The sequence below is a fragment of the Protopterus annectens genome, chromosome 12.part0 (genome assembly GCF_019279795.1).
Source record: "Protopterus annectens isolate FY-2018-M chromosome 12.part0, PAN1.0, whole genome shotgun sequence".
In the NCBI taxonomy this organism is placed as follows: domain Eukaryota; kingdom Metazoa; phylum Chordata; order Ceratodontiformes; family Protopteridae; genus Protopterus; species Protopterus annectens.
Window position 1 is genome coordinate 838,065,594 of NC_056746.1, and position 27,460 is coordinate 838,093,053.

Consider the following 27,460-nt stretch of genomic DNA (forward strand, 5'->3'; position numbering starts at 1 on the left):
CAGAAATACTTTAACCTGACTGTAAGAGAGAGAAAGAGCATATGTTTCTGTACACATTAGAGTCAACGGTAGCACATCCTTTTATAGGGATGTGTTCCTTTGCTGTAGAACATGCCTATCAGCCACTGATTGTCTTAGTTCAATTTCATTTTTATATGACAAAAGTGAAAGTCCCTCTGGAGGAGTAATGGAAAAGATTTTATTTTAGTCTGTTACTTGTAACAAAGAATGAGATCCAGTTTGCATTTGTCAAGGCAAAAATGTTCTCGAGGGCAATGAAGATGCTGACCCTCCAGTTTTTATTGCTTACCCTGCTTCCAGGTGAGGTGTTTGTCACATTGGAACTGGAAGATACCCACAAATCCACATAGATCCATCCACAAAGATCACAGATAGTTACCTCAGCTTCACAGTTGACCATCTCCACTACCAGTTTATTTCTGCCATTTGGCCTTTCCCCAGCCTCCAAGGCATTTATGAAATGCCTGACTTCTGTGTTTGCATGCTTGAGGATACATTAGATGCATATATCCCCTTATCTGGTTGGTTGCTGGCTAATCTAGGCAATTTCAGCAGTGGTCATTTGGCAGTCTGTAAAGTGTATTCTGCAGTCTCTGGCCCATATGTGCTTCTCCCTAAATCTGCCCAAGTCCACCCTGCTGCACGATTTACCCCATGTGGGCATTTTCTTAAATCTTCCCAAATTTATCCTGATCCCAGATAAGTCAAAAATGTTCCTGTTGATAATGTTAGACACAGACAAGAGCCAGCTATGTCTGTCAAAGGAAGAGACTGTGCAATTGAAGGCTTACTCTGCAGATGTGGTGCAGAAATCATATATGTTGGCCGGCATGTCATCATGGCATTGTGCCACATGTTTTTCTCAGTCCTAGTGGTCCCCTAGCCAGGTCGCACATTTGGAAGGTTCATTGGTACCTTAACAACCTGTGGTATCAGCAAAACCACCCGTTGTATCAGATGATTCTCTGATCCCTGCTATCTGAAAATGGTTTTGTTGGTGAACCCAACAGGCAGAGCACAATCATGGCATGCCCATGGTGGTCTTCGAGGGGTCACAGGCTCAAACCACAGGTGCTTCTTATTTTAAATAGGGGATTGCTTTTAGTGAAGATGAAAGTTCAGGAAACATGAAACAAATCCATGTTATACAAGCATATCAGCCTGTCTATAAACAAACAAGGTGTTTAGACTGGCAAGTCACCATACTGGTATTGTGCTGTTTCCCTCCTTTTGTTATATTCTTGACAGAGCATGAACTTAAGGCCAGATAGAAAACAATTTATTGCATAACACTACAAGCATGAAGGTGTACCAGTGAATATTCCAGGCAGCTTTAGTAAGAATGCACCATATTCCAGCAGCATATAGCAAAAGTCATTCACAGTTTGTTTTATTTTTATAACATTTACTTTGAAATTTAGTAGACAGACACATGATTTTATTTAGGTGTTCTTTACTTTAGTAAGTATGCATGGTCATGTATTGGAGTTATCTGTTAACTTGCATAATTGGATTATTTATTCCATGCAGAATGTAATCTCTTAATTGTGAAGCATGTATGTTTGAAACAGCAGTACTTTGTTAGCAGTTGGTACTAACCCTGGTATTGTGTTTTGCACATCATGAGATATCCAGACTGTATGCCGTAGAAGATATTATGTTTCATCTGAGCAGTGTGACTCAGTGCTCTGTGTTTTTTTCATAATCTTTCTACTGACTTAAAGGGGTTGTCACTGGTGTGTTCTTCCTTTGTCCAGGCTGATAGAGAGAAGAACAGCAAATGTGAACTGTAACCTTGCAGGATATTACTGTTGTCAGTCTGTGGTAGAAGAATAGTAAAAGATAGTGAGTTGAAATGGTCCTGCTCCGTAGTTACCTAGGCCACTGACAAATGCCTTAAAACAGTGTCAACAGCAAAGGATCTTGCTGCCATTCTTGTTCGTATTCAGTGATCATGCAGTTTCCAAAATTTGTGAAGTAAAGCTGTTGTTTCTTTTCTTATTCTTTTTTTTTATTTTTATTTCTTGTCTCACCCATCAAAGGTGGAGGGAATATGGTGGCGATTGATCTAATCGTGCAACATGTCCACAGTCAGCTGGAAGAGGTAAGCGTGGTCAGCTGGTTAATGATAGTCAACCTAAATACTTTGGGAGTTGGGGCCAGATATTCTCGACACTGAGCCTAGACCTCTTTCTGAAGCAGTTTTTGAGTAACATAATGAATGAAAAACTACATGAAAGTAATTACCTGCCTCCAAATAACATTGTAGTTGCCCTTTTGGGACTTTGTAAAAGAAAAAATTCAATCAGATATGCCACACCTGTGCCTTTTCTGAGTTTATCTTATCATACTGCATGAGGTGCTTAAGAACAGCTGTGTGGCTGCTTCCATTGTATGCTCCATCAGTTGTCCTTATTTGTTGCTGTCTTTTTTTTCTGCATTATTTTGTATTCAGGTAAGGGAACAGAAGGATAAATTTTTATTGATACACTGATAAATCCTCAAACATACCTTTCATAATCCTCACTGCACTTAATAGATGTTCTTCATGTAGATGAAGGCCCAGCATCCAACCTGTCCTCCAAAGCTCATTATCTCTTCCTTCTTCAGGCATGGCTGATGTCCATCTATCAGGGACATCAGGATATTGTGAGTGCATGTGGATGGGGTTGGTATAATGGTTAAAATGTTTACCTCACTGTCACAGGTTATAAAAATTGGCTAGGCTTGAAATGGCCCACTAGCGCAGCTAGCCTCGTACTTGCCTACAAAACTTCTGTGTGAACTATGACAGATCTTCTCCCGTGTCATTTTAGATATGTCTTGCCTCAGTTCCCCACATTTGCATCATTAGACCATTGTGAGACAGGTTAGTTTTACCCTACTGATGATGTGTTGTTTCGATAATAATCATGCTCAGTACAAGAGGAACCGCAAGTTCAGACATTTGGTGTATGTGCTTGACTGAGGAGTCAATGGTGCAAAGCTACCATATGTAGGATTATAAATGAACTCCCCTAAGTCAGAATTCCACCTAAACTTAATGATACTGCAGCACCGCAGATCTCCAGTAGGCTAGGGATAGCTGGCAGCAAGGTAGGTGAGGAGCACCGTCATCACTGGGTCAGAGCGCGGATGGATGGAGGCCATCTCTCTCCAGCAGTGCACCACGCATTTATGGGGAACTGGGTGCTAACTCATTCGTAGACTACCTGATTCCATTGCATCTGTAGTCCAGTGTGTTTCAGTCTGCTTTGGAACACAGAACAGATCAGTTTTGTGGTAACTGATAATTTTTAGGTAGCCTTGTACTCAGTTAGTTTGACAAAGTGTGCTTCATAATTGTGGAGTGGGAGGGGCTGTCATCCCACAGTCCAGGTAAGGGATGACACAGATGGCCATGAGGTAGATGTCTGTGAATCCTGTCCATCAGTTGTCTATTTCCTCTACCACACCCACAGAGGAAATTGCATTTGGAGATAATCTTTGTAGAATGAAACAGTACTTCAAATTAGAAACCAAGGAGGCATCAGATACCCCCAAAACGTACTTTGATTTTTTGGGGGTGTGGTTGCCCCTAGACCTGTGGTAATTCCTAATGTTTGGGAGGCTTTAGGGGATAGTTTTCCTGCCGACTCAGATACTTAGTCCCATGGCCCTAAGAAACCAGATAGGTTTTATAGAGTCCAGTTGTCCAGAATGTTCCTCTACAAGATCCCTGTAGTGGATTCAGCAGTAGTGACTATGGATCCTGATAAAGGGTCCAATTTAAAGTAAAGCAGAGTGATATATTGGTTTGAGAAGAAGGTATAAATAGCTGCCACTCTGGCCTTCGGGGCCACAAACCGATACTCACACATGACCAAGTACCAGATTGCTCTGCTGGATCAAGTCAAACAAAATGGGTAAGTGTCTGATGAAAACCCACGAGCAAAGCTAGTAGAACTCAGATGGATTAATAGTCATGTAGCAAAATTCTCTTATATGTGGGTTTGATGCAGTAGATGCAGCATCCTAGATGCAGTCATAAGAAGACATACTTGGCTGAGGCTACAACCTGTGTCTGAGGAAGTTAAGGTGCAGTGTCTCACTGCAACCCCATGCAATGAGTTGTTCTTTGGGAACTCCACTGTTGAAGTGCTTACAAAAATGGAGAAAAGGAGTGAAACTATGAGAGTGTCAAGCACCTCTTTTTCTCTCCCATGTCCAAATATGAGAGTATTACCCCTTTAAACCTAACCTTTATTATAGCAGGCAAGGAGAAGGCACACCAGCAAAAGGGAAACAGGGCTAGTATAGTAAAAGAAAAATGCAAACAGACCATAAAGAAAAAAACTAGAGACCGCAAGGGTCCTCCACCAGTCACTGGGGAGCAGCCATGACTATGTGGACATTCTTCCCATTTTACTGTAATCCTCATTCCAGCACCTCCTCCTCACAGATCCACACACTCAGGTTTCAGTTTTAAAGATAGTGCCTAAGCAACTGAGAGGTCATTATAAAGGAGAGTTGGGAGTTACAGATAATTTCTTAGGGCCGCAAACTACTGTTTACAAAGAAACCAAAGTTGACAGGTATTCCCCTGTCCAAAAGACCAAGTGTCTTTAATTCCTCTATTCTCCAGAAAATAATTTTACTAGGAGGTGATAGAACCTGTTCCCTGAGAGGAACAGAGCAGGTGACTACTCAAGGCTGTTTCTTGTGTCCAAAAAGGAAGGAAGGAAGGAAGGGCTATGGAGACCCATCCTGGATCTCTCAGAGCTCAATACTTTCCTTAGCCTACCCAAATTAAAAATGTTTACACTGTAAACCCTGCTACTTCTCCTATTTCCTCTTGCCCTGATGGTCATTTTGGATCTCAAGGATGCCTGTCTTCACATTCCCATTCACAAGACCAAGGGCACTTCCTTGTGATTGAGGTGGTGAGTTCCACTACAAGTTCATCTCCTTGCCCTTTGGCTGTTTCCCCTTAGGTTTTCATAGAGTGACTGGCTCCAGTGATAGCTTTCTGCTTAACAAAGGAGATTCACATCTACCCTTATCTGGATAACTGTTTTGAGGCACTGTCAAAGAAGGAGATGAATGAGGTCTTTCATATTACCATGGACTGCTTTCAGAGTCACAGGTTTTCTTTCAACATTCCCAAGTCAACCCTTACGTCTTGCAAAAAAGTGATGTTCTTGAGGGCAGTCCTGGATTCCAGCTGCCAGATAGCTGTTTTCCCCAAGAGATACTTACAATGTAAATATGCTTACAATGAAAATTTACATATGCTGTGAGGGGTTCTATTTTGGATCCACATGCCATGACTGTAGGTCTCACAGGTGGATCACAGACATCTTTATGAATTTGTGGTATGCCAAAAACAGAAGGTATTACTGGTTTGTCCACCAGTAAATGATCAAACCCCCTGTTGTTAATTACAGGCTTGACTAAATATCATCATTTTCTTTTGGCTGTTCCTGTTAGGGGTCGCCACATCAGATCACCTGTTTCCATTTCTTCCTGTCCTCTGCATCTTGCTCTGTCACACCAACCACCTGCATGTCCTCTCTCACCACATCCATAAACGTTATCTTAGGCCGTCCTCTTTTCCTGTTACCTAGCAGCTTCATCCTTAGCATCTTTTTCCCAATATACTCAGCATCCCTCCTCAGCACATGTCCAAACCAACGTAATCGTGCCTCTCTGGCTTTGTCTCCAAACCTTCCAACCTGGGCTGACCCTCTAATATACTTATTCCTAATCCTGTCCACCCTCGTCACACCCAGTGCAAATCTTAACATCTTTAATTCTGCCACATCCAGCTCAAACTCCTGCCTTTTTGTCAGTGCCACTGTCTCCAACCCATATAACATAGCTGGTCTCACTACCCTCTTGTAGACCTTCCCTTTCACTCTTACAGGTACTCGCCTGTCACAAATCACTCCTGACACTCTTCTCCACCCACTCCATCCTGCCTGTACTCTCTTCTTCACCTCTCTTCCACACTCACCATTACTCTGAACTATTGACCCCAAGTATTTGAACTCATCCACCTTCACCACCTCTGCTTGCATCCTCACCATTCCTCTATCCTCCCTCTCACTCACACACATATATTCTGTCTTAGTCCTGCTGACCTTCATTCCTCTTCTCTCTAGAGCATATCTCCATCTCTCCGAGGTCTCCTCCACCTGTTCCCTACTTTCACTACAGATCACAATGTCATCTGCAAACATCATAGTCCACGGGGACTCCTGTCTGATCTCGTCTGTCAACCTGTCCATCACCATTGCAAATAAGAAAGGGCTCAGAGCTGATCTTGACTAAATATGTTAAACAAAATTCAGTCAATTTTGGCACATGCCGTATTTATGTCATTTTTCAAAACTCTCTTGTAAGTAGTACTATCATTCAAAATATCAAACATCTTGGTAAAATAATCAGTGTAATTCGTAATCACTACAACTCACCCTTTATCAGGCTTCATTATTATAATACTTTTGTCAGATGTTAAGTCCTTTAACAGGCAGCTTTCTTGAACAGCAGCAAGACTGGAATAATTCTTCTTAACTAAAGCTCTAAATTCTCCATCACATATTCTTTCAAAAGTGTAAACCATAGGATCTAAGGGAGGAATGGATGTACTTCTTTTGGTAAGGCAAGGGCACATTTGTATCATCTTTGTTGGTGTCAAAATGCAACTTCAAATTCAACTGCCTAGTGAAAAGCCTTAATTCTATTAATAATTTGGCAATATGGGGGACTTGCAAGATGGCTGCACATTGAGTAACATCTTAATTCTAGCTCTCCCAGTGTGAAAACAGAAACTTGGCAGAGAAAGCCAGTGAACCTAAACTTCTAGGTAAATTTCAGTTTGGCTAGTAAGTGCATTGTCTGGATGCCAGAAAAAAAGAAACACAGAGGACCTGAAGGAAAATAGCTACAAAAGGTGACAAAGAAACACTGCCTGGAAAAGTACTGCAGCTATTCAGTAAAAAGCAGTGCAAGCTCCAGACATGACTTCCAGTAACCAAGAGGAAAGTATAAGGCAACTGCACACAGACCTGATTAAATTAAATGAAACACCAATGGGCTATATTAACTCAAATAATAAAAGGTTGGAAAAAATGGAAGAAGTTTAGACAGATATTCAGGTAAGGATATAAAACTGCAAAACTCATAGGTTGAAGTAATGAAAAGGCTGGCTGAATATGAGAATGCACAAGAATAGATGTTTCAAAAATAACAGACTTAGAGGACAGAGCACGAAGAGAAAAAGTGAGATTTTCTGCTGTACCAGAGAAGCTGGAAGGAACAAACTGTATTAATTTTCTGATAGCACAAATAAGCAACTGGACTGGTGTTCCACAACAGGAATTTTTAATTGAAAGGGCCCATTGTGTGTATGCTCCAACCCTGGCTATGAGAAAGCAACCTAGACCTTTAATAGTAAAGATGCAATCTTACCAGTAGAAGGAGTTAATTCTGACAAAACTGGGGCAGAAGGACAAAGTACTAAAAGTGAGAGATAGCAGAGTGTTGTGGAGAGTGACTACTCAGTGTACACCAGGCAGAAGAGGAGTACATTTATTCCATTATTCAGGGAATATTGAGAAGCAGATTTGAGACTCAAACTGCTGTACCTAGCTATCTTCAAAATGTTTTTTGCCTGGAAGGACAAAATCATTTTTGATGAAGTACATGCTAAGGAAGAAATACAAAAGTTTGTCTAACAAAAACTGGGCTGTGAAACAGGAGGAGATTCTTCTCATTATTATTCTTGTAATAAAGAGTGTAGAGAGATTGTGCCAGTGAAACCTTTTCCAATGTTTCAATGGAAAATGCTTGAGAGAAGGAAAAAAGCACAAGAGTTGACAAGAAGAATCAAGAGTACATTGGAAATGAAGCTGAGACAGGATTTAAGATATGGAGATGAACAGAAATAAAACCAGTAATGTGGAAATTGATAAATGTGGGATCAAAAAGCAATAATTATATTTGTGAAGCATGACAGAGCAAGAAAATCTGGAAATATTGCACTTAATTGGACTTTGTTAAACTTGTAGGAGACTCTAAAGCATCTGACCTACTTCATGCCATTAATGTTCAGAGAATAAAATCTAACTTGGAAATTGACACATGTAGGATTACAAAGCAATAATTATATTTGTGAAACATGAGAGAACAAGAAAATCTGGAAATATTGGCATTTTTTGAACTTTGTTATACTTGTACGGGACTTAACTCAGGAGAGGGGAAGAGGAGGGAGAAAGTTAACTGTCAGTAACATTTTTTTTCTCAAGGATACTATTTTAATAGCGAATCCTGGGATTTAGTAAACTCTGTATAGGCTTCGCACAGAGCCTACATGGAGTTTGTGTTTGAGCAAAGGCGCGTGGCATGTGGCAGTGTGGAATGCATATTAATGAGACGCGGCATGCCTAAGCTACATTTCGTGGCTTGCAACAATGTTGCTGGCCACAAAACCTCATAAGCAAACATGGATAGCAATTCCATGTAAAGGAGAGCATCTGCGATATGCAGATTTGCGGGGAATGCCACAGTGATCACCATGGATTTTACAAGTAGCTATCATTGCATCCATTGTATTAGTGCAACACATCTGCACAGAGGCAAACTTAATGAGAGGACAAATAACCTGCAGTAGGGACATATTTGCCATAGATGTTGCATAGGAATATGTTAGAATACAACACTAATAAAAAAATAAAACATGGAAAAAGCACCACGCTAGGAAACAAAAACTGTATTAATTCAACAAACTAATAAAAAATAAAACATGGAATAGAATACAACACTCACAACCTCTTCGAGTTACAAATGTGAACAAAGCCATAATAGTGGGGCAGGGGGTAAAGGGCCAGAAATAGCGACAGATTTTTAATATTGCACTGACAAACTTATGAAGTTGATAGAATATATGGGTTGTATATTAGCATGAACTTTCAGAAGAGCATGAAGTTTTGAAATTCAAATGTCTGTCATCAGTTTCTGACTGCACTCTGGAATGACATGCCAATGATTTACCAAAAAAAAACTTTATGAGGAAAAGATCACAAATATGAAACAAAAACTGGACATTCTGTACAGATCAGGACAGTTGAGAAGTATGCACTCAAATGAATGTAATATTGAGTCACATCAGTCCAGAGATCATCCCAATGATATGGCAGGAAGCCACATATTTGTTAAGGAAAACATCTGGACATCCTGGAAAAATCTGGACAGTTGAGTAGTATGAATGTGAAGTATATGGTCCAAACACAGTACAGGACAGTGTACCTACAGTGCAGAGTATTGTGGTATCCCATTACTGGCATTCTGTATGAAGCTGTGTTAGTGATCTGTAACAGGTCATGGAACTGCCATGTAAAATGGTCATCGGGAGTAGTGTGTGTATCAAATAGGGACACACAGATGAATTAAAGGAATGAGCACATGGAAAGAGTATAGGTGCAACTCCCACATGTACAGCAGAGAAGGGCATGTCAGTGGAAGATGGTTGTAGCAGCAACACCAACACATATCTGTATGGTACAGTAGGGACTGTACAATGAAGATGTGCTGTCTGTGGCTGTCACACAAGGTGACATAATGGGGAGGATGCCTGTGTGAGATAACCATCCTTGCATGAATAATACCGAGGACATCTATCAGGAATCTGACATACAGTTGGGGTAGAATGCATATTAGGAAGCGGTGCAAAATGATATACCTGAATATGAGTGTACTCTCAGCAGAGGTCTCCATCAAGGTGGCCACAGGTACAGGATCATGGCAAATGTTACAAGAACCAACTACAATCATGGACAAGATAACAATAAAACCACCGCTAGTCCCATGCCTCTCACTTAAGATATGTGATGTGGAATGATAACAGGTGAGCCTGCACACACAGATACACACTTGACAACTGTTATGATACTTTCAAACTTTGTGAGGGTAACCACGTACACTGCCCTGGTACTGTAATGTCTGCAGGAAGTGTTAGGAGGGACACCACTATACCTGTATGTGACAAGCTACTTGCCTTGTGTGTATGGTGTATATCTACAGCACAATCCACACTGTCACAATTAATGGATATGCCATTAATGTTGTCAGGCACCTATGTGTTCAGTGTGTGCATAAGCTGAACAGGTAGCACACATGCATCTGATGTAACAACTCTCTTGGACCAAGAACACTGCATCAGTGGGCCCAGACAATATCGCAGGATGCCATCTAAATAGCATGAAACATGACCTAACAGGCACTCTGGAATTGCTATGTAACTATAGCCTCCAAACAAGCTTTGTGTCTCATGAATGGAAAACAGCAACAGTCATCCCTCTGCACTAAGGTGGCCCATCTACAGACCCAGGAAACACACAAGTCTCACTAGTCTTATATGTAAAGCCCTGGAAAGAATTATCATGAAAATGACAGGTAGTGATATAGTAAACCTCCAGACAGTGGACCCAATCCAGTTTGGTTTCGTCAAGGGCTGGGCATGCCTAGTGAAACTGGTGGACATCTTTGAGAAGGTCAGCAAAGCGGTGGATGAGGGCAAAATGGTTCACACTGCCTACCTTCACCTGGCCAAGGCATTTGGCACAATGCCCCACTCAGGCATTGTTGACAAATTCAAGAGGTTAGGTACAAACCTGTATATCACCTGGTGGCTAGCCAGCTGCCTCACAGACAGGACATATGAAGTTAGAATTGGGGGGTTCACTTCTACAAAGAGGTCATTCACAAGTGGAGTCCCTCAGGAATTTGTCCTTGGACCACTCCTTTTTGGCACTTACTTCTCTGAAGTCAAGACCAATGTCAGTGGTCTCTGGCTGACTACATTTGCAGATGATTGCAAATTAGGAGCTGCCATTGAATCCCAAACTAACACAAATGTTCTACAGGAAGGGCTGACACAGAGAAGCAACTGGTGTCAAAGTCATGGACTAAAACTAAATGGTAAGAAATGCATACTAGTATCCATCAGGAAATCATCCACCCCTGGTAACTATCATATTGACAACACACCCCTTAGAGTTGACTCAGTAGTTACAGACACACATAGATAGTGATCTAGCCTTTGACCATCATGTGCCTACAGTAGTGAAGAAATCATTCTATATTGTGTAACTTATAAACAAAGGTATGGCTTCTAGATCCAAGGAACTCATTGTTCCACTGTATTCCACATTCATCAGCCCTATCATTGAGTACAGTGCCCTTTTGGTATGTAATTAACGAGGCATAGCTAATTAGAACATACACAGAAGTTCCACACTAAAAGAATACAGGGCGTAAGTAAAATGTCCTATGCAGACCACCTCAAGGTCCTATCTCTGTATTCTGTCTCCTACAGGTTTTTGAGGGGATCTGTTCCTGGCACACAGAGCATTGTCAGACCCCATTCTGAAGGACCTCCTGCATATCCAAAAAACAAACAACACCAGAATTACCCATTCTAAAGACTTAACCCTTACCTGTGATATAAATAGGACCTTCTGGAGAGACAGATATGTATCCCAGACACTACCCCATCTCTGGAACAGGCTCCTCATCCATATAAAACAAGAGTTCTTCCCTAACTCAATTCAAGTGCAACTTGGACAATTGGATGAGGAACAGGAAATTCATCCTTGGTCTGGCACATATATCTGTAATAGACACAGGAAACCTGTAAATGTTCATCTCCTAGGCCCCTGCTTGTAAATGTTTAATCCCCTGCTTATACTTATCAAGGGTATCAGAACTTGTCAGATATTTGGGATGTATGGCTGGGCTTAAAAAGTGCCTTCTGGTCATTAACCTAGTAAATACCTATGAACCTGTTGTTGTTCTGCATCATCAGACAGTCATGTATATTCCCCAGAAAGAATACCTAGGTATGGCCAATAAGCTGTATGACAGTACACTGTGAGAAAGGTGGTACACTTAAGTAATACATCTCTGGAAGATGTCTTGGGAGGTACATTAAGAAGGATGCATTGTACACAGTTATGGGTGTGATGAAGTCTGGAAACTATGAAGTTATTATGGCCTCTGATGTGCATGTCCTTCACATACCCAGTACTTGTGTTACTTTCAAGAGAGTAGTCAGCACTGTGACCACATAGGTTCATAGGTAGGTAGTAGGCTATCGGCCCTAGGGCCTACGTAAGCCTAGCCAACAAGGTTCCCTGGCTTACGCCACCCAAGAAAGTTATTTTCCTGTGCCACTGTCGAGCAGAGACACAGAAGTGATCCCCGGGGTGTATTTCCTATTTCCCATCCACTCATCAAGATTTTTCTTGAAGAGTGCTAATGAAGAACTTTGCTTGACATAGATGGGTAGCCTGTTCCAGAGTATGGGAAGTCTCTGGGACAGCAATTTATCCCTCCAGCATGTCCTGTTTATTGTGGTGACAAGGTTTAGGTCCCTAGAGCATGTAGCTCGGAGGGATTGAGATTTCTTTAGGTGTAGCATGTCCAACAGCTCTGGGTTTGACATAGCTTTATATATGCTACGGAGAAAAGCTGGAGTTTTTTGAGGCGGTCAGTGTAGGGCATTTGTTTGAGGCCAGTAATCTTCTTTGTGAGGTACTTCTGTGGCCTTTCCAGGTGCTGCAAATGTCTTGTGAGGTACATTCCAAAAGGGGCGTTGTACTCTGTAATGGGTCTAATGAGTGTAGAGTTGAGGGGAACAATGACCTCTTTTTTCCCTGGATGAGAACTCTTTTATGATGAGGTGTGCCACATAGAAGGACTTCCTGACTACTGTGACGATGTATCAAAGGAGAGACAACTGTCCACCTGGGTCCCAGGGTCTCTTATCACGCATTCGGTGTTAAGTAGATTGCTGCCTATGTGGTAGTTCATGGGTACAGAGTTTTTACCAAAGGGGATGACATTGCACTTTTTGGCATTGAGCTCGAGGCCATGGCTCTGACACCAGGCATCTGTCTCAGCGAGGCCCTTCTGTAGGATGTCCACATCATTTGGGGACTTGACTCTGGCTCCTAGTTTGCAGTCATCTGCGAACTTCGTTAGCCAGATGCCTTCTTTGTTAGCCTGTACTTCAGAGAAGTACCAAACAGGAGAGGACCCAGGACGGAACCCTGTGGTACTCCACTTGTCACTGCTTTGAGATCAGATTTGGAGTCTGCAAATTTTACAGTGTGGGTTCTGTCAGTGAGCCAGTTGGCAACCCATCTTGTGACGTAGGGATTTATACCTAGTTTAGTGTGTTTAGCTATAATTCCAGAATGGGGGATGGTGTTGAAAGCCTTGGTGAGGTCAAGATAGGCTGTGTGAACCACCTTACCCTCATCTACGGCTTTGGTGACTGCCTCAAAGAAGTCGATCAGGTTCAGGATGCATAATCTGCCTTTCACAAACCAGAACTGGGTGGGATCCAGAGTTTGGAGGTTACCAATGTCTTTATTTATTATGAGTTCCATGATGATACGTTCCATGGCCTAGCAGACCAGGCTCATCAGGCTAATAGGTCGATAGTTCCCAGGATCAGTGGTGGCTCACCCTTTGTGGAGTGGGATAACAGTTGCTGTGCACCATTCAGTGGGCACAAAGCCTGATGCGAGGCTATTATTGAACATGGTGCTTAAGTGGGGAGCCAGTTCGTTCTGAAGTTCATGTAAAACACAGCCTGGGTTGTTGTCCAGTCCCATGGATGCTGTGTTTTTTGCTTTAGAGAGTGCAGCTTTTACCTGCGTAGTTGTGATTACAGGGACTCTGCATTCTTCCTGTATAGATATGGGCCCTTTAGGGGGTGAGAGGGGGGGGTAAAGTTAGCACTGAACCTATCTGCCAGGATGTTGGCAATATCCGTTGGTTCTGTAATTTTCATGCCTTTGTGCTGTAACTCAGAGCAGATCTGGGTGTTGCCATTGAGATTCTTGACATAGCTATAAAATGCTTTGTGGTTGTCCTTGGAATTAGTGGTGATTTTGTTTTTGTAGCTAGCTTTGGAGGATCTTATAAGGGATCTCAGCTTCTTACTGAAGCTGACCAGGGAGCTCCTCCTCTCATGGGATTTTACTCTCTTTTGCAACAGTTTCTTCCTTCTGTTGTACAGTTTGTTTATGGCAGGGGACCACCAGATTGTCTTCCTTTTTTTGGAGGATAGCGTCTTGATTCTGTTTGGGATAGCACGATCCATGCACTTGTGTAAGTGCTTATAGAGTGCATTTGTGTAGGATTCAGCAGTTGTAACTGTATTGTCCATCTGCAAGGGTGTCATGAAGTTCACCACTTCTGTCTTAAGAAGCATGAAGTTGGCTTTGGAGAAATTTTTTACTGTGGTTTCCTTAATGGGGGTGGGGGCGAGATGTGGATATCAAGGGTGATTAGCTTATGGTCGGATCGGACCAACAAGGAGTTGACTTCAGGTGTGGAACACCGGTCACTCATGTTGGTAATGACTAGGTCAAGGATACTGTTGCCCCTGGTAGGGGTGTGGATAAGTTGATCCAGGGCACTGGAGTTTATGAATTCCAGAAGGCGTTGAGCTAAGGAGTTGGTACACGAGTAGTTTTCCCAGTTAATGGTGTGGTAGTTGAAGTCGCCCATTGTTAGGGTGTTTGGTTGAACCCTAATATTTTCCAGTACATCAAGAAAAGAGGAGTGGGAATCCAGTGACATGGTAGGGGATCTGTAGCAAACTACAATTTGGATTGCAGTTTTGCCCAGAGTTAGTTGCAATTGGATAACCTCGGATGGATTGTGCTGAGCAACTAGCCTGGAGGTGTGGATATCCTTAATGAATATGGACAAACCTCCACCTTTGTTGTTTCGGTCCAGGTTACCTGGCCGAAAAGTGTGGTATGAGTTATAGCCTGGTAGTGCAAGGGTGCTGTCTGGAGCCTTGAACCAGGTCTCAGTCACTGCACAGATATCAATGTTCTCCATTTTAAGGAGTGCCTCGAGTGAGCACATTTTCAGATTTAGACTTCTAGCATTGAGTAGCATTACCCTCAGTTTTTGCTTTCCTTTTCTTGTTGTAGTGGTGAATTTCTTATTTGAACCTTGCCTAAAAAGGGCACTATAGGGGCAGCAAGAGCTTTAGCCAGTATCTGGAATCCCAGGGGCGACAGGTGCAGGCCATCTGTCGACCATGTCATCCCAAGCAGACAGATACTGGATCCCCTTAGAATGACACCAGAAGCTTAGCCAATTGTTTAAGTCAGTCATTTTGTCCTTGTACTGCGGTATCATTCTGGGCGATGGCAGAATGCTACTCAGGGCTAGGGTCATACCTGCCTGGGCTACAAGATCGGAGAGCTCTTCCATGTCTCTTTTCATGTAGTCCAGGGAGGTACATCTCAGGTCATTCACACCAACATGGACAATGACAGAGTCATATTTGTACTTATTGTGGAGTGACCTGAGTTATTATATGTGGCGGATCCTGGCACCTGACCGGCAGCTGACAGTAACCTTCTCCTTGTTTAGCCTGGTGAGTGGGACATCAGTGTGCCTGACTATAGAGTTACCTATGACTAGTGTGTTGGGTATGTTGTTTTGCCTTATTGGCTGTGATTGAGTGGCACACCGAGTCTGTGGGCTGTGTGTCATTTGGATTGTGTTGGGGGATGGAGGTTGCTTGTGTTTCTGATTTGGAGGTCTCTGTTGCTTAGACAGATTATTATTTTTTTTGTTACTATGTGTGGATTTTGGTGGTGTAGATTTAGTGAGACTAAGTTCAGTAATGGATGTACCACTTACCCTCTACCCCAGGACAAAAGTCACATACCTATAGGTCTGATTATAGGCTGTGATTTCCACATTATACTTGGGTGGAGTGTGTCTGTTTCCTGTTTCAACAAATCCTTCCATGTGTCTCGTCAATGCAGGTGTTGTCATGGCTGTGGCAGCAGTCTCTGGTATGTGTTGATACTGTCTGTATTATACTAACATCACAGTTGGAGTCAATGATTGCACACAAGCTGTATGTAGTCCTTCAGGCAGCTGTTTGGACACAGCATGTGTATGTCATCTGTGATGTCCATTACTGAACTTATGGGCAGGAAAGGGCCTAGCAGACACCCTTGATGTACTGACCTGATCACTGGATTTGATATATATATATGTCACATCACATTTCAACATAGTGAGATGCCACATATGTCATACACTGGTCTACCCTTTTGGTGAAATAGCTGTTTACAGCCACATATGACAGAGTTGATTGAATACTTCAGTGTGGATTTTTGTCAAATGCCTTGACCTTTTCAAGTTCCACATGATGATACTGTTGTCATTATGCATGCCCTCAGTGACCTCTTTGAGGACATCTATCAGATGTAACAGACCTGATGTAGCAATAACAACTCACACAGGTCTGTTGCACATACCTGGAATATTACTAGTGTACATGTGGAGGAGGTCCAAGATGACATGTTGGTCTACCTCACAGTTGAGGAAAGTCAGGATGTCTCTATACATGCTTGCATCAGGTGCTGCCCCCCAGCTCAGGTGGATGCATGTTGATATATACCCTTGTATGGGAACATAGGCCGTGTGGAGGGTGTGTTGAACTGCATATTCAACCGTATCAGGAAGGTGTATGTGCTGAGTCATGCCATAGATGATCTGTGATGTTGCCACAGCACATTGATTCTGTGTGATAGGCCTGAATGAAGGTAAGACAGTGCATACTGCTTATTGTGATCTGGCCTAGGGACTTGACACAATCACACATGCAGGTATCATTGAGAAACCCCCCAAACTGAGGATTAAACCTTACGTCATGTGATGAGTAAATAGTTGGCTCACTGACAGAAAACATTATGCGACTCAGCCTGTATCAGTAGAGCTGTCACCACTGGCAAACCCCGGGGATCTGTGCTAGGCTTTTCAATGTTTGAACTGTATTTCTCAACAGTTTAGGCTAAAGTGTATGACCTTTGCCTTACCAAGTTTGCTGATTCTTGCATATTGTGTGCAATCATTGAGCTCACCAGTAGTGATAACATTGTACAGGAGAAGATTCACACACAACTGAATGGTGAGAAAGGCACATGATCTACAAATAAATGCAGAAGTGTATGTTTGTAATATCTGTTTGAAAAGTTGAGTTCCATGTTAATCACATCATTGACAATAGTCCTGCTGTGCAGAAACTCAGTGATGCAAGCACTGGGAACACATTTAGATAGCAATCTGAACTTTGACCATTAACTATTCACACTGCTATTGAAAGCCTATGTTGTACACATCCTAAGTCACACCACCATATTGATATCTGAGGATTGTATGACACCACTGTACTCAAACCTCATTACAGCACATTTTTACACATACCTCACTGGACACATGTAGCAGCTGGAAAGACCACAGGGCTCTCTCAGCAAGATACCATAGGGCGTACACACCATGCCATGATGTATGTGGATAGATTGAGAGTCATGTCACTGTAAACTTTATTGTATAGGATGAAATAACTTCTCCTTGACCCTGCCCTGGTGGGACTAATGCATACCAAAAAATGTGATATAACTGATGACATCAGTTGTGTCTGTTGAGGAGAAGGTGACAGCGTCCCAAATGCTGGTGTAAAATGCTCTCTGTAATGTCCAGCAATAGCACACACACAAACACACACACACACACACACACACACACACACACACACACAGTTGACTGCAGTGAGAATAGAACCCCTGCCTAAGTACACAGACTGCAGAACACAGTACTTTATGCAGGCCCCACAGCTCATGTCCGACTTGGAGTGTGTCAGACAACCCTTTATAGCTGATGACATCAGCAGTGTCTGTTGAGGAGAAGATGACAATGTCCCATATGCTGGTGTAAAATGCTCTCTGTAATGTCAAGCAACAGCTCAAACACACACTTGACTGTAATGAGAATAGAATGCACTTTATAGCTGATGACATCAGCAGTGTCTGTTGAAGAGAAGATGACAGTGTCCCATATGCTGGTGTAAAACGCTCTCTGTAATGTCAAGCAACAGCTCACATACAGTTGACTGCAGTGAGAATAGAACCCCTTCCTAAGTACAGGGACTACAGAACACAGTATTTTACACATGTGCCACAGCTCATCTGTTTTATAAAAGATTGTAGGTGAACTTATTGTAAACGACATCAGCAGCCATGTGGGAAACAAGAGGTTGGGAGGCCTGTATGAAATGGATATGTAGCCTTGAGAAAGTATCAAAATACTGGCATTGTACGTAATTGGAGAAGTAACTGTAAGATACATAGGTCTGATCTGCTGTCTAGAAACACACACACACACACACACACACACACACACACACACACACACACACACACACACACACACACTACAACGAGAACAGAGCCCCTACCTATCTTTAAGTACACACACACACTACAGAGTGCAATACATTATGCAAGCGCCACAGCACAAGTCCGTTTTATAAAAGAGTGCAGGTGAACTTGTAGTAGATGACATCAGCAGGCCATGTGGTTGACAACAGATTGTGAGGCCTGTATAGGCACATAGCTTCTTATGTTCATATGATGCTACTAGTCTAATAGCACTAAAGTCTTTAGAAGCTTAGCTGTGTAAAAACACAAGTAATATTATTGAACATAGTTGGATGGTCAATTTTAGCAGAGCATGGTTCTGAGCAGCACCTACTGGCCCTGTCCATGAAGGACATAGGTGCCAGCCCATAGGTGACTTTACAACCACCCAACCAGTTGTCAAGGTTGCGCTTGAACTGGGTCATTGAGGAGCACTAATTCACATGCAATGGGAGCCTATTACAGAGTGTGAATTGTGATATATATCTGTCTCCTCAGCATGTTCTGTTTATGTCACAGGCTAGGTTGAGAACCCTGGGGCAAGTTATAGTTGTCCCATTTAAATTGCAGATGTCCATTTACAGAAGGCCAGGGTCTGAGACTGCTCTGCAGGGCAGCCGTAGGTCACATCTCAGCAGCCTGCATGATACTGAGTACAATGGCAGATATGTCACGTCTTTCCATGTATGTCATGTTTGGAGACCTGGGAGTCTCCCAGGCACAACCCTTTGTAGGTATATGGTCAGGTGCAGAGAGATGTGAGCATTATACTCCATTATTGGTGTGATAAGGGTAGAATTCAGCAGAGGTATGACTGCCCTGGTCTTGGATGTGATGTCTATATGTATGATGTGTGCAGTGCAGTGCAGATTGTGTCACCGTTGTGGGCACATAGTGATGAAAGTGTAGATTGCTTTATCAACATGTGTTCTCCAAGTCTTGCAACTCTGTGTTTGAGCTTAGTGGGATGCTATGTATATCATAATTAGCAGGGGTACATTATTGACAAAGGTGCGAAAGAGTCATTGTATGCTTAAAGTTCAGTCTGTGAGTTTGCCACCAATCGTCAGTCTGTGTTAGCCCTTACTGTAATATGTTGCCATTATTGGAGGACTCTGTATGAGTGTGTCCAGTTAACAATCATCTGTAAACTTTGTAAACCACAGGCCATCTACTGTTGCCTGTGCTTAAGGAAAGTATTTTCCAAACAGGGCCCAGTACAGATCCATGTGGTATTCCACTGCTGAGTGGGCTAGTGGTGGAGGTGCAGTTCCCAACTTTGAGAGTGTGTGTTCTTTTGTTGAGCCAGTTCACTCTACATCTAGTACTATATGGCCTAATTCCCAGATGGGAGATATTTACTATGAGACATGAATGGTGGATAATGTCAAAGGCCTTGGATAATTGAACATAGGTGGTATGTACTGTTATCCCTCATCCTGGTCTTTGGGGTCAGTATCCAAGAAGTCCCCAAAGGTCAGTAAGCAAGATCTAACCTTGCCAAACCCAAAATGGGTAGGGTCAAGTGTGCTGAAGGTCACCTCTGTCCCTGTGGATGTGGTCCATGTTGATTCCTACAGTAGCCAGGCTTTTTAGGCTTATGGGTCCGTAGTTGTAGTTCTGCATGTCACCAGATTGTTGTGTATTGTATAGCAATCAACATTTGATATTACAATTTATAATGTGGTTGATATATGTGTGCTTGGGGGGTGCTAACACATGGATGTATTTTAAATATATGACATGCAATTAAGTAGGGACCTTAGTTTGTAATGTTTCTGCATGTATTTTCATGTCATGAAAAGGAAGTGGACAGCAAACAGCAGAAACACAATATAATATATACATTTCCATAACACGCGGAACAGCGAGTTTGCACAATGGTTAGCAAAGTGTATACACATGCAAGATATACCTGTTTGCACATTGCTAAGTGCAGCACAAACGTGAGCCAAATTGTTAAAGTCTGACAATATTGAGTCTGTGGAATGCACCTGCTACTTAACTGACTCTGTAACAGCAAGTGTTAATGCAGTGATACATTCCTTTTTGAGGCCAGATGGTACTGGTTTGGAATACAGCTGTATCCAATACTTTTAACTATATTTGCTTTACCGTTGGTGCGCATTGTGAACCATCAAACAATAATGCTTTAAAGAAAAGAAATGGGGAAGATAGGACAGTGGTGAAATGAGGAGCAAGCAGGGGGAATAACAAATGGAAAGCAATACAGTAATGTGCAGGAGGGAGGTAGGAAAGAAGCATACCTATCCATTTCTTTAACAGTAAAAACTGATAGTTATGCAGAACAGTAGCTGAATTTGGACTGTCACCTCCAGAGAGAGGGGTGACCACAACACAGTCATGTTGCATAGCCTTTTGAACCAAATCAAGTGTGTCATGAAGACGTGTGCAAAATGGAGAACTGACCATGGGACAGATTTTTTGCGGGACAGGTGCCCAATTTTTTTTTAAGGGACAGGAATGTTGGTGAAGGGACATAGATATGTCTGGGTCTGGTAAGTTGGGTAGGTGAGGAAGCAGTTACAGACAGACAAGACAAACAAGACAAGACACAGTGGTGGTGATGGACATGAGGTTTGTGGATGTCATAGATAGGGTGATGGTGAGGACATCCAGGACCCAGTGACATCAAGCTGGTTGACAGTGAGAATTGAGTCCTCACCCACAGGACTGTCATTACTGTCGTCTCACTCCATCACTGGCTGGAGCACTCAATGTCTCCTTCTTCTCCTACTTGTCCTATGTAAAATGAGGGAGAGCAGCCCCTCCATCTGGCATAGGAGTGCACCAGCAGTGCAGCGCATAACCCTATGCACCATCCCTGGCAGTTCAGTGTGGGTGATAAATTCACCACCCCTGCATTGGCTCTCGGAGGGAACCACTGGCCAATCCTTCATGGCAGAAGTACCTGAGGATGCAGGTAGTGCAGCGGCAGCAGAGATGGTGCTGCCAGGTCACCTCCCAGACATGGTGGTCAACGGTAGTGGGGCAGGTGGATCCTGTAGGACAGACCTACCCCATTGTGCTTTGGAGTATTGTGTGATGTGGTTCACATGGATGACATGGAAACATTTTGACAACACATAAAATAAAACAAAACAAAAAAAAACTTAACAAACCCGGACATATCTATGTCCCTTCGCCAACATTCCTGTGTCTCCAAAAAAAATAAATAAATAAGAGTTGTAGATGAGGGTAAGGTGATGCACACAGCCTATCTTGACCTCACCAAGACTTTTGACACCGTTCCCCACTCTGGTATTATAGATAAACTCACTGGACTGGGCATAAATACCTCTGTCACAAGATGGGTGGCCAACTGGCTCACTGACAGAACCTACACAGTGAAAGTAGCCGACTCCAAATCCGACTTCATACCAGTGACAAGTGGAGTACTGTAGGGTTCGATCCTGGGTCCTCTCCTGTTCGGTATCTACTTCTCAGAAGTCCAGGCTAATACAGCTGGTCTCTGGCTAACGAAGTTCACAGACGACTGCAAACTAGGAGCTATAATAGATTCGCCTAAGGATGTGGACATTCTACAAAGAGGCCTCACTGAGACTTATGCTTAGTGTCAAAGTCATGGCCTAAAGCTCAATGCCCAGATGTGCATTGTCATCCCCGTTAGGAAAAACAACCTACCCATGAGCTACCATATAGGCGGTAGCCTACTAAACACCAAAAGCATGATAAAAGACCTTGGGACACAGGTGGACAGTAGTCTCTCCTTTCATAATCACGTCACCACAGTAGTCAGGAAATCCTTCTACATGGCACACCTCATCACAAAGGGGTTCTCATCCAGAAAAAGAGAGGTCATCGTTCCTCTCTACTCATCCCTCATCAGACCCATTATAGAGTACAACGCCCCATTTGGCATGTACCTCACAAGACATCTACAACAACTAGAAAGGCCACAGAAATACCTCACTAAGAGGATTACCAGCCTCAAACAGATGTCATACACAGACCATCTCAAAAAACTCCATCTCTACTCCATCGCATATCGCCTACTCAGAGGCAACTCTGCCTAACATACAAAGCCATGTGTAACCCAGATCTGATGGACATGCTACTCTTAAAGAAATCCCAATCTCTCCGGGCCACACGCTCCAGGGACCTAAACCTTGTCACCACAATAAACAGAACATGCTGGAGGGATAGATTCCTGTCCCAGAGACTTCCCGTGGTCTGGAACAGACTACCCATTCATGTCAAGCAAAGCTCCTCATTAGCCCTCTTTAAGAGAAATCTTGACAGTTGTATGGGAAGCAGGAAATTCACTCAGGGGATCACTTCTGTGGCACTGCTCGACAGGGGCACAGGAAAATAATTTTCTTGGGTGGCAAAAGCCAGGGAACCTCTTTTGGCTAGGCTTATATAGGCCCTAGGGCCGACAGCCTAGTACTTACCTATGAACCTATGGGTATACATTCATTTCACCATCCACACCAACCTCAAATAGGTGTAATGCCAAAACAGAATGTCGAATTTGAAAGTGGCGAACGGTTCAGAATGTCATACAAAACACCGAATGCAACATTTCCGACCGCTCTACCACCTAAACAAGTGTTACCATGGGTCAATAGGGGGGGATATTGTGAGTTTCGACTATCTCCGGTTCGCAATTGTGAGAACCTGCTACACTGCTTTCGCACATTTTCCAATTGGCCAGCCACCGGCCGATCAAATGCATGTATACCAAAGCTATGAACCTATGGAGTGAGAGAAAAAAAGAAATAAGGTTAGTACCTTCATATGTAACATATAATGTATTAATACAGTTATTTGACAATATTATCTTAACCTTTACTTTTAAGACTTTTTTAAATAAAAGAATACCAAGTTGAATTTTATATGTACTGCCCTTAAGAATTTCAAAGCTTCTGTTTTCTTATTATATCAATACTTTGCCGCTCTGAATCAATTGCTCTGCTAAACTGCCATTAGAACTGCTCTCTAAGAGCCTCCTTCTGCCTCTAGCATTCTTTTTGTCTTTTAACTTGCCCCTCTTTTGCTTTTACTTTCTTTCTCTTGCTCAAACCACTTGCAAATTTAATCTCACTCTGCTATCTGTATTTTATTCAGCCCTATTCCTCCCTTTCTGTCTGTCTAAATGCTGTTCACTTCCAACGTAGTCTGCTATTTTTTTCCTCTTCTCTTCCCTACTACTCACCTGTACACCCCCATTCAACTAATTGTTTTATTATTTTTCTTGTCTCTCCAAGGCTGGAATAGCCCTGCTCCGCTCTTCTACCCTACCCCCATTTCCACCCCCACCCCCATTTTAATTACATTTATACTTAAGCTTGGTCACTCTCCCTAATTTCCCCCCTCCCCCACTACTTTCTTCAAGCTCCTCCTTCCACTCACTCACCTGCCTGCCCTACTTATCCTCCTCTCTACTACTATACTCTTTCTACCTCCCTTACAATTTCAAACACTTCCCAATCCTCCCAAGTCTCTTCCACATACTCCCCAACTCTTCTCTACCCTACTCCACATTACACTCTGCATTCCATTCACCTTTCCACCTTTTTGTATTTCACCCACCTACTATCCTCTTACCTCCTCTCCAATCTCTTTCTAACATGCTACATCTACTCGTTACTTTTACACTCCTAACCCTCATCTCTATCTCCATATCCCTCCATCATACACTACCTTACCACCATCATAGCCCCACTCTTCCTCACCAACACTGTCATTTCCGAACTCCATATTCTTTCCCTTTATCATCCTCTTTTTTTCTCATCACAATGCCTACTTCTATAAAATTAAATACCCAGCAGCTTATTATCTACCCCACAAAATCAAAACCTAGACCTGACTACCTCTACTCCAGTTCCTCTTCCTTTTTAAACTATCTACTTCTGTCTGGTGATATTCATCCCAATCCAGGCCCAAGCCCTGACACTCACCTCATTCATCTCTCCCCCACTGTAACTCATTCCTCTTCTCAAACTAGCCCTCAGCTTCTCACAACCCAATATACTCAAATTCTTAAAATGATGGCCCTCAACATACGAAGTATCCAAAACAAAGTCTCTGAGCTCCATTCCTGGCTTTCAGTTTATTCCCTCGATATTCTCTCAATCTCTGAAACTTGGCTAAAACCTCACATAACTAATAGTGAAATCTTACCTCCTGGCTACAATATCTTCCGCCAAGATATGCCTATAAGAAAAGGTGGAAGAGTGGCTCTTCTATACTCAGATCAGCTTTCCCATCACCCCTCCATGCTTTCGCCCAGCTGAAATACTCATTGTTAATTGTAACTTAAACAAAAGAAAATAGCAATTGCCTCCATTTATATACCTCCTGGTGACAATATTCTTACCCTCAAACTGTTTCTTGCTTGGATCTCTCAAACTATCTCATATGAGACCATCATGCTAGGCGATGTAAACATTGACTGGAATACTCTCTGCTCTATCTCTCCTAACTCTACCATCAACCTATTTTCTTTTTCACAACTTATAACCACTCCTACCTGCATAAATTCCAAATCTAACTCCAGCTGTATTTTGGACTGGATTCTTACCTCTCATCCTAATCACTGTCATAATCCCACTACACTACCTGACGCACTTACCGAGCACCTCCCAATTTCCATTCAGCGCTACTCCTCCCATGCTATTAAATCTCACACATATAGAGTCTGCCGTAACCTTTCCAACTTTGATCCAAATATATTCAGACTCTCTCTGCAATCAATTGGTCTTTCCTTCACAATCTCCCACTTGAAGAAGCTGTTCTAAAATTTAACACCTTATTTCTCAACATACTCAACTCCATGGCTCCCATCAGAAAAATAAGGGTTAAATCTAAATATACTCCCTGGATTACCAAAGACAGTCTCTCCCTCATGCAGAAAAGGGACTGTGCTTGGAAATCCTGGAATAAGCACAAAACTACCGTATATCTCCTGCTGTATAGGGAACTTAGAAACCATGCTAAAAAGCAAATCTACCTTGACAAAAACATTTTTTACCTCAACCACCAAAAAACCCTCATACCAACCCCCAAGAATTCTGGTCCACTATCAACAAGATTCTATACCCTGGTAACCCCTCTCCCCCCAATCCTTTTTCCTAACACCTCCCCTATTGAAACTGCCACTCTTCTGAATTCCTTCTTCATTAACTCCATACAGAACTTTCTTAAACCCAATGCGACATTTATCCCTGACACCCCACCACCACCTCTTCATTCCACTCCTTTCTCCATTAAACCCATCCCCACTTCAACTATCCGATTGTTTCTCAATAAACTTAAACCATCTTCCCCCTCCACTGACAAGCTTCCATCTTACTATCTTAAGTTAGCAGCCTCCTATATTGCCTACCCTGCCTCCATACTCATCAATCGTTGAATTAAGGAAGGTCTTGTCCCTGCTGTCTGGAAAAAATTTACATTTTGTCCCTACACAAAGGAGGAAACTCCACTGACCCTTCAAACTTTAGGGCCATTGCTATTATTTCCCCATTTCTAAAATTCTCGAAAAATGTATACACAAACAGCTCATTTCTTATCTCACCCAAGAAAACCTCCTCACCCCCACACAACATGGCTTTAGACCTCGTCATAGCATGACTACTGCCCTTATATCTTTTACTCATTCAATTGCCTCATCTCTTGATAATAAGTTAGTCTCTTGCTTGTTCTTTGATCTCTCTAAAGCCTTTGATACTGTTTCCCATCAACTCCTTCTCTCCAAACTTTTCTCCCTTAACCTCTGCAGCTCTTCTCTTAACTGGTTCTCTAGTTATCTATCTGATCGGCTACAATCTGTCAAATGGCTCTCTTCTTCCTCTCTGCTCATACTGGAGTGCCACAAGGCTTCATCTTTGGGCCCCTCTTATTCCAGCACCTTTACTAATTACCTTTACCTTTCCTGTCCTGACGCCACTCTGATTCAGTATGCTGGTGACTCAACTATCATCTCTACATCTGACAATGTTCCTCATCTTCTCTCCCTCACTAAAGAATCTCTGCATTCAGTGAAAAAATGTCTGACTGCTAATCAATTACTACTTAACCCTAACAAAACTAAACTTTTACTCTTCCTACCTAAATCTCTCAAACATCTCAAAACCTCCTTCTCCATCTCCTCTCTAAATAACACTTCCATCAAAGTTAAATAACATACTAAACTCCTCAGAGTTTACATTGATGATGAACTTAAATTTGACATTCCCATTAATAACTGTATAAAAAAAAACTCACCAAAAACTTAGACTGTTATACAGGAACAAAAGATTCCTAACACCAGAATCTAAACTGTCCTTAGCACAAGCATATCTACTTCCCACACTTCTGTACACCACACCTTTATTCACCCACCTACAAAGGAATCTGACTACCAAGCTTGAACACACCTATAATGAAATAGCACAATCTACCAGTAATCACCCTTATCGAACACACCACTGTCTTTCCGTAAAAAAACTTCACTGGCTTGAACTCCAACTCCAAATCCTCCTGCCACAGCTCCATCTGGCCCACTCTGTCCTTCACCATCCTCTAGTTTGTCCAGCTCTGACAAATCGTATCTCCTCCTATATCCCTAAGCATAACCTATGTAACTCTGACCAACTCCTATTGTGCATCTCCAGACCTAACAAATCCATTGGCAAGATACACTAATAGCTACTCGGTCACCTCTGCCTGGAACAAACTTCCTGTACATATACGCACGCTTGGTAATACCCACAGTTTTAAAATAGCATTAAAGGAATTTCTGCATACCTCTTGGATCTGCTCCTGCAATGACCCCACTTGAGCATCTTCCCCCTTGCCTCTCTCTCATTCGGCTAAGCTTCCCTTTTCTTTTCTACCTCATCTCCGTATTTAACTCTAATCTCTAATATTTCTTCCTGATCCACTACTCTCCCCCTTTCAAACAGCTAGTTTCCCACCTTCAGTCTTCCTTCACCACTAATTTCCCTCCATTCTCCGCCTCAGCTTCTCTTCAAGTTCCTTACTCCACCTAACACACTTTAATACAGTGACTGTCCTGATGAACTCTCCAATCTCAAATTTGTTTTAATCTTTTGACTTTCAAATGTTAGTGTAAAATACCTAAGATTTGCTAAAATGTCTTTTGTTTTTGTAACACTTTAGTT

The 27,460-nt window shown here is 42.4% G+C and overlaps 1 protein-coding gene across 2 annotated transcripts in view; it reads left to right on the forward strand.

The window, feature by feature from the left end:
• Window positions 1-27,460, forward strand: part of UCKL1 (uridine-cytidine kinase 1 like 1) — a 1,578,412-nt gene that overhangs the window by 709,888 nt on the left and 841,064 nt on the right. For both annotated transcript variants that reach the window (XM_044089881.1, XM_044089882.1), the window contains exon 7: window positions 2,064-2,125. In XM_044089881.1, coding sequence (XP_043945816.1) covers window positions 2,064-2,125 — 62 coding nt within the window. The remainder of the gene's footprint in view (window positions 1-2,063; window positions 2,126-27,460) is intronic.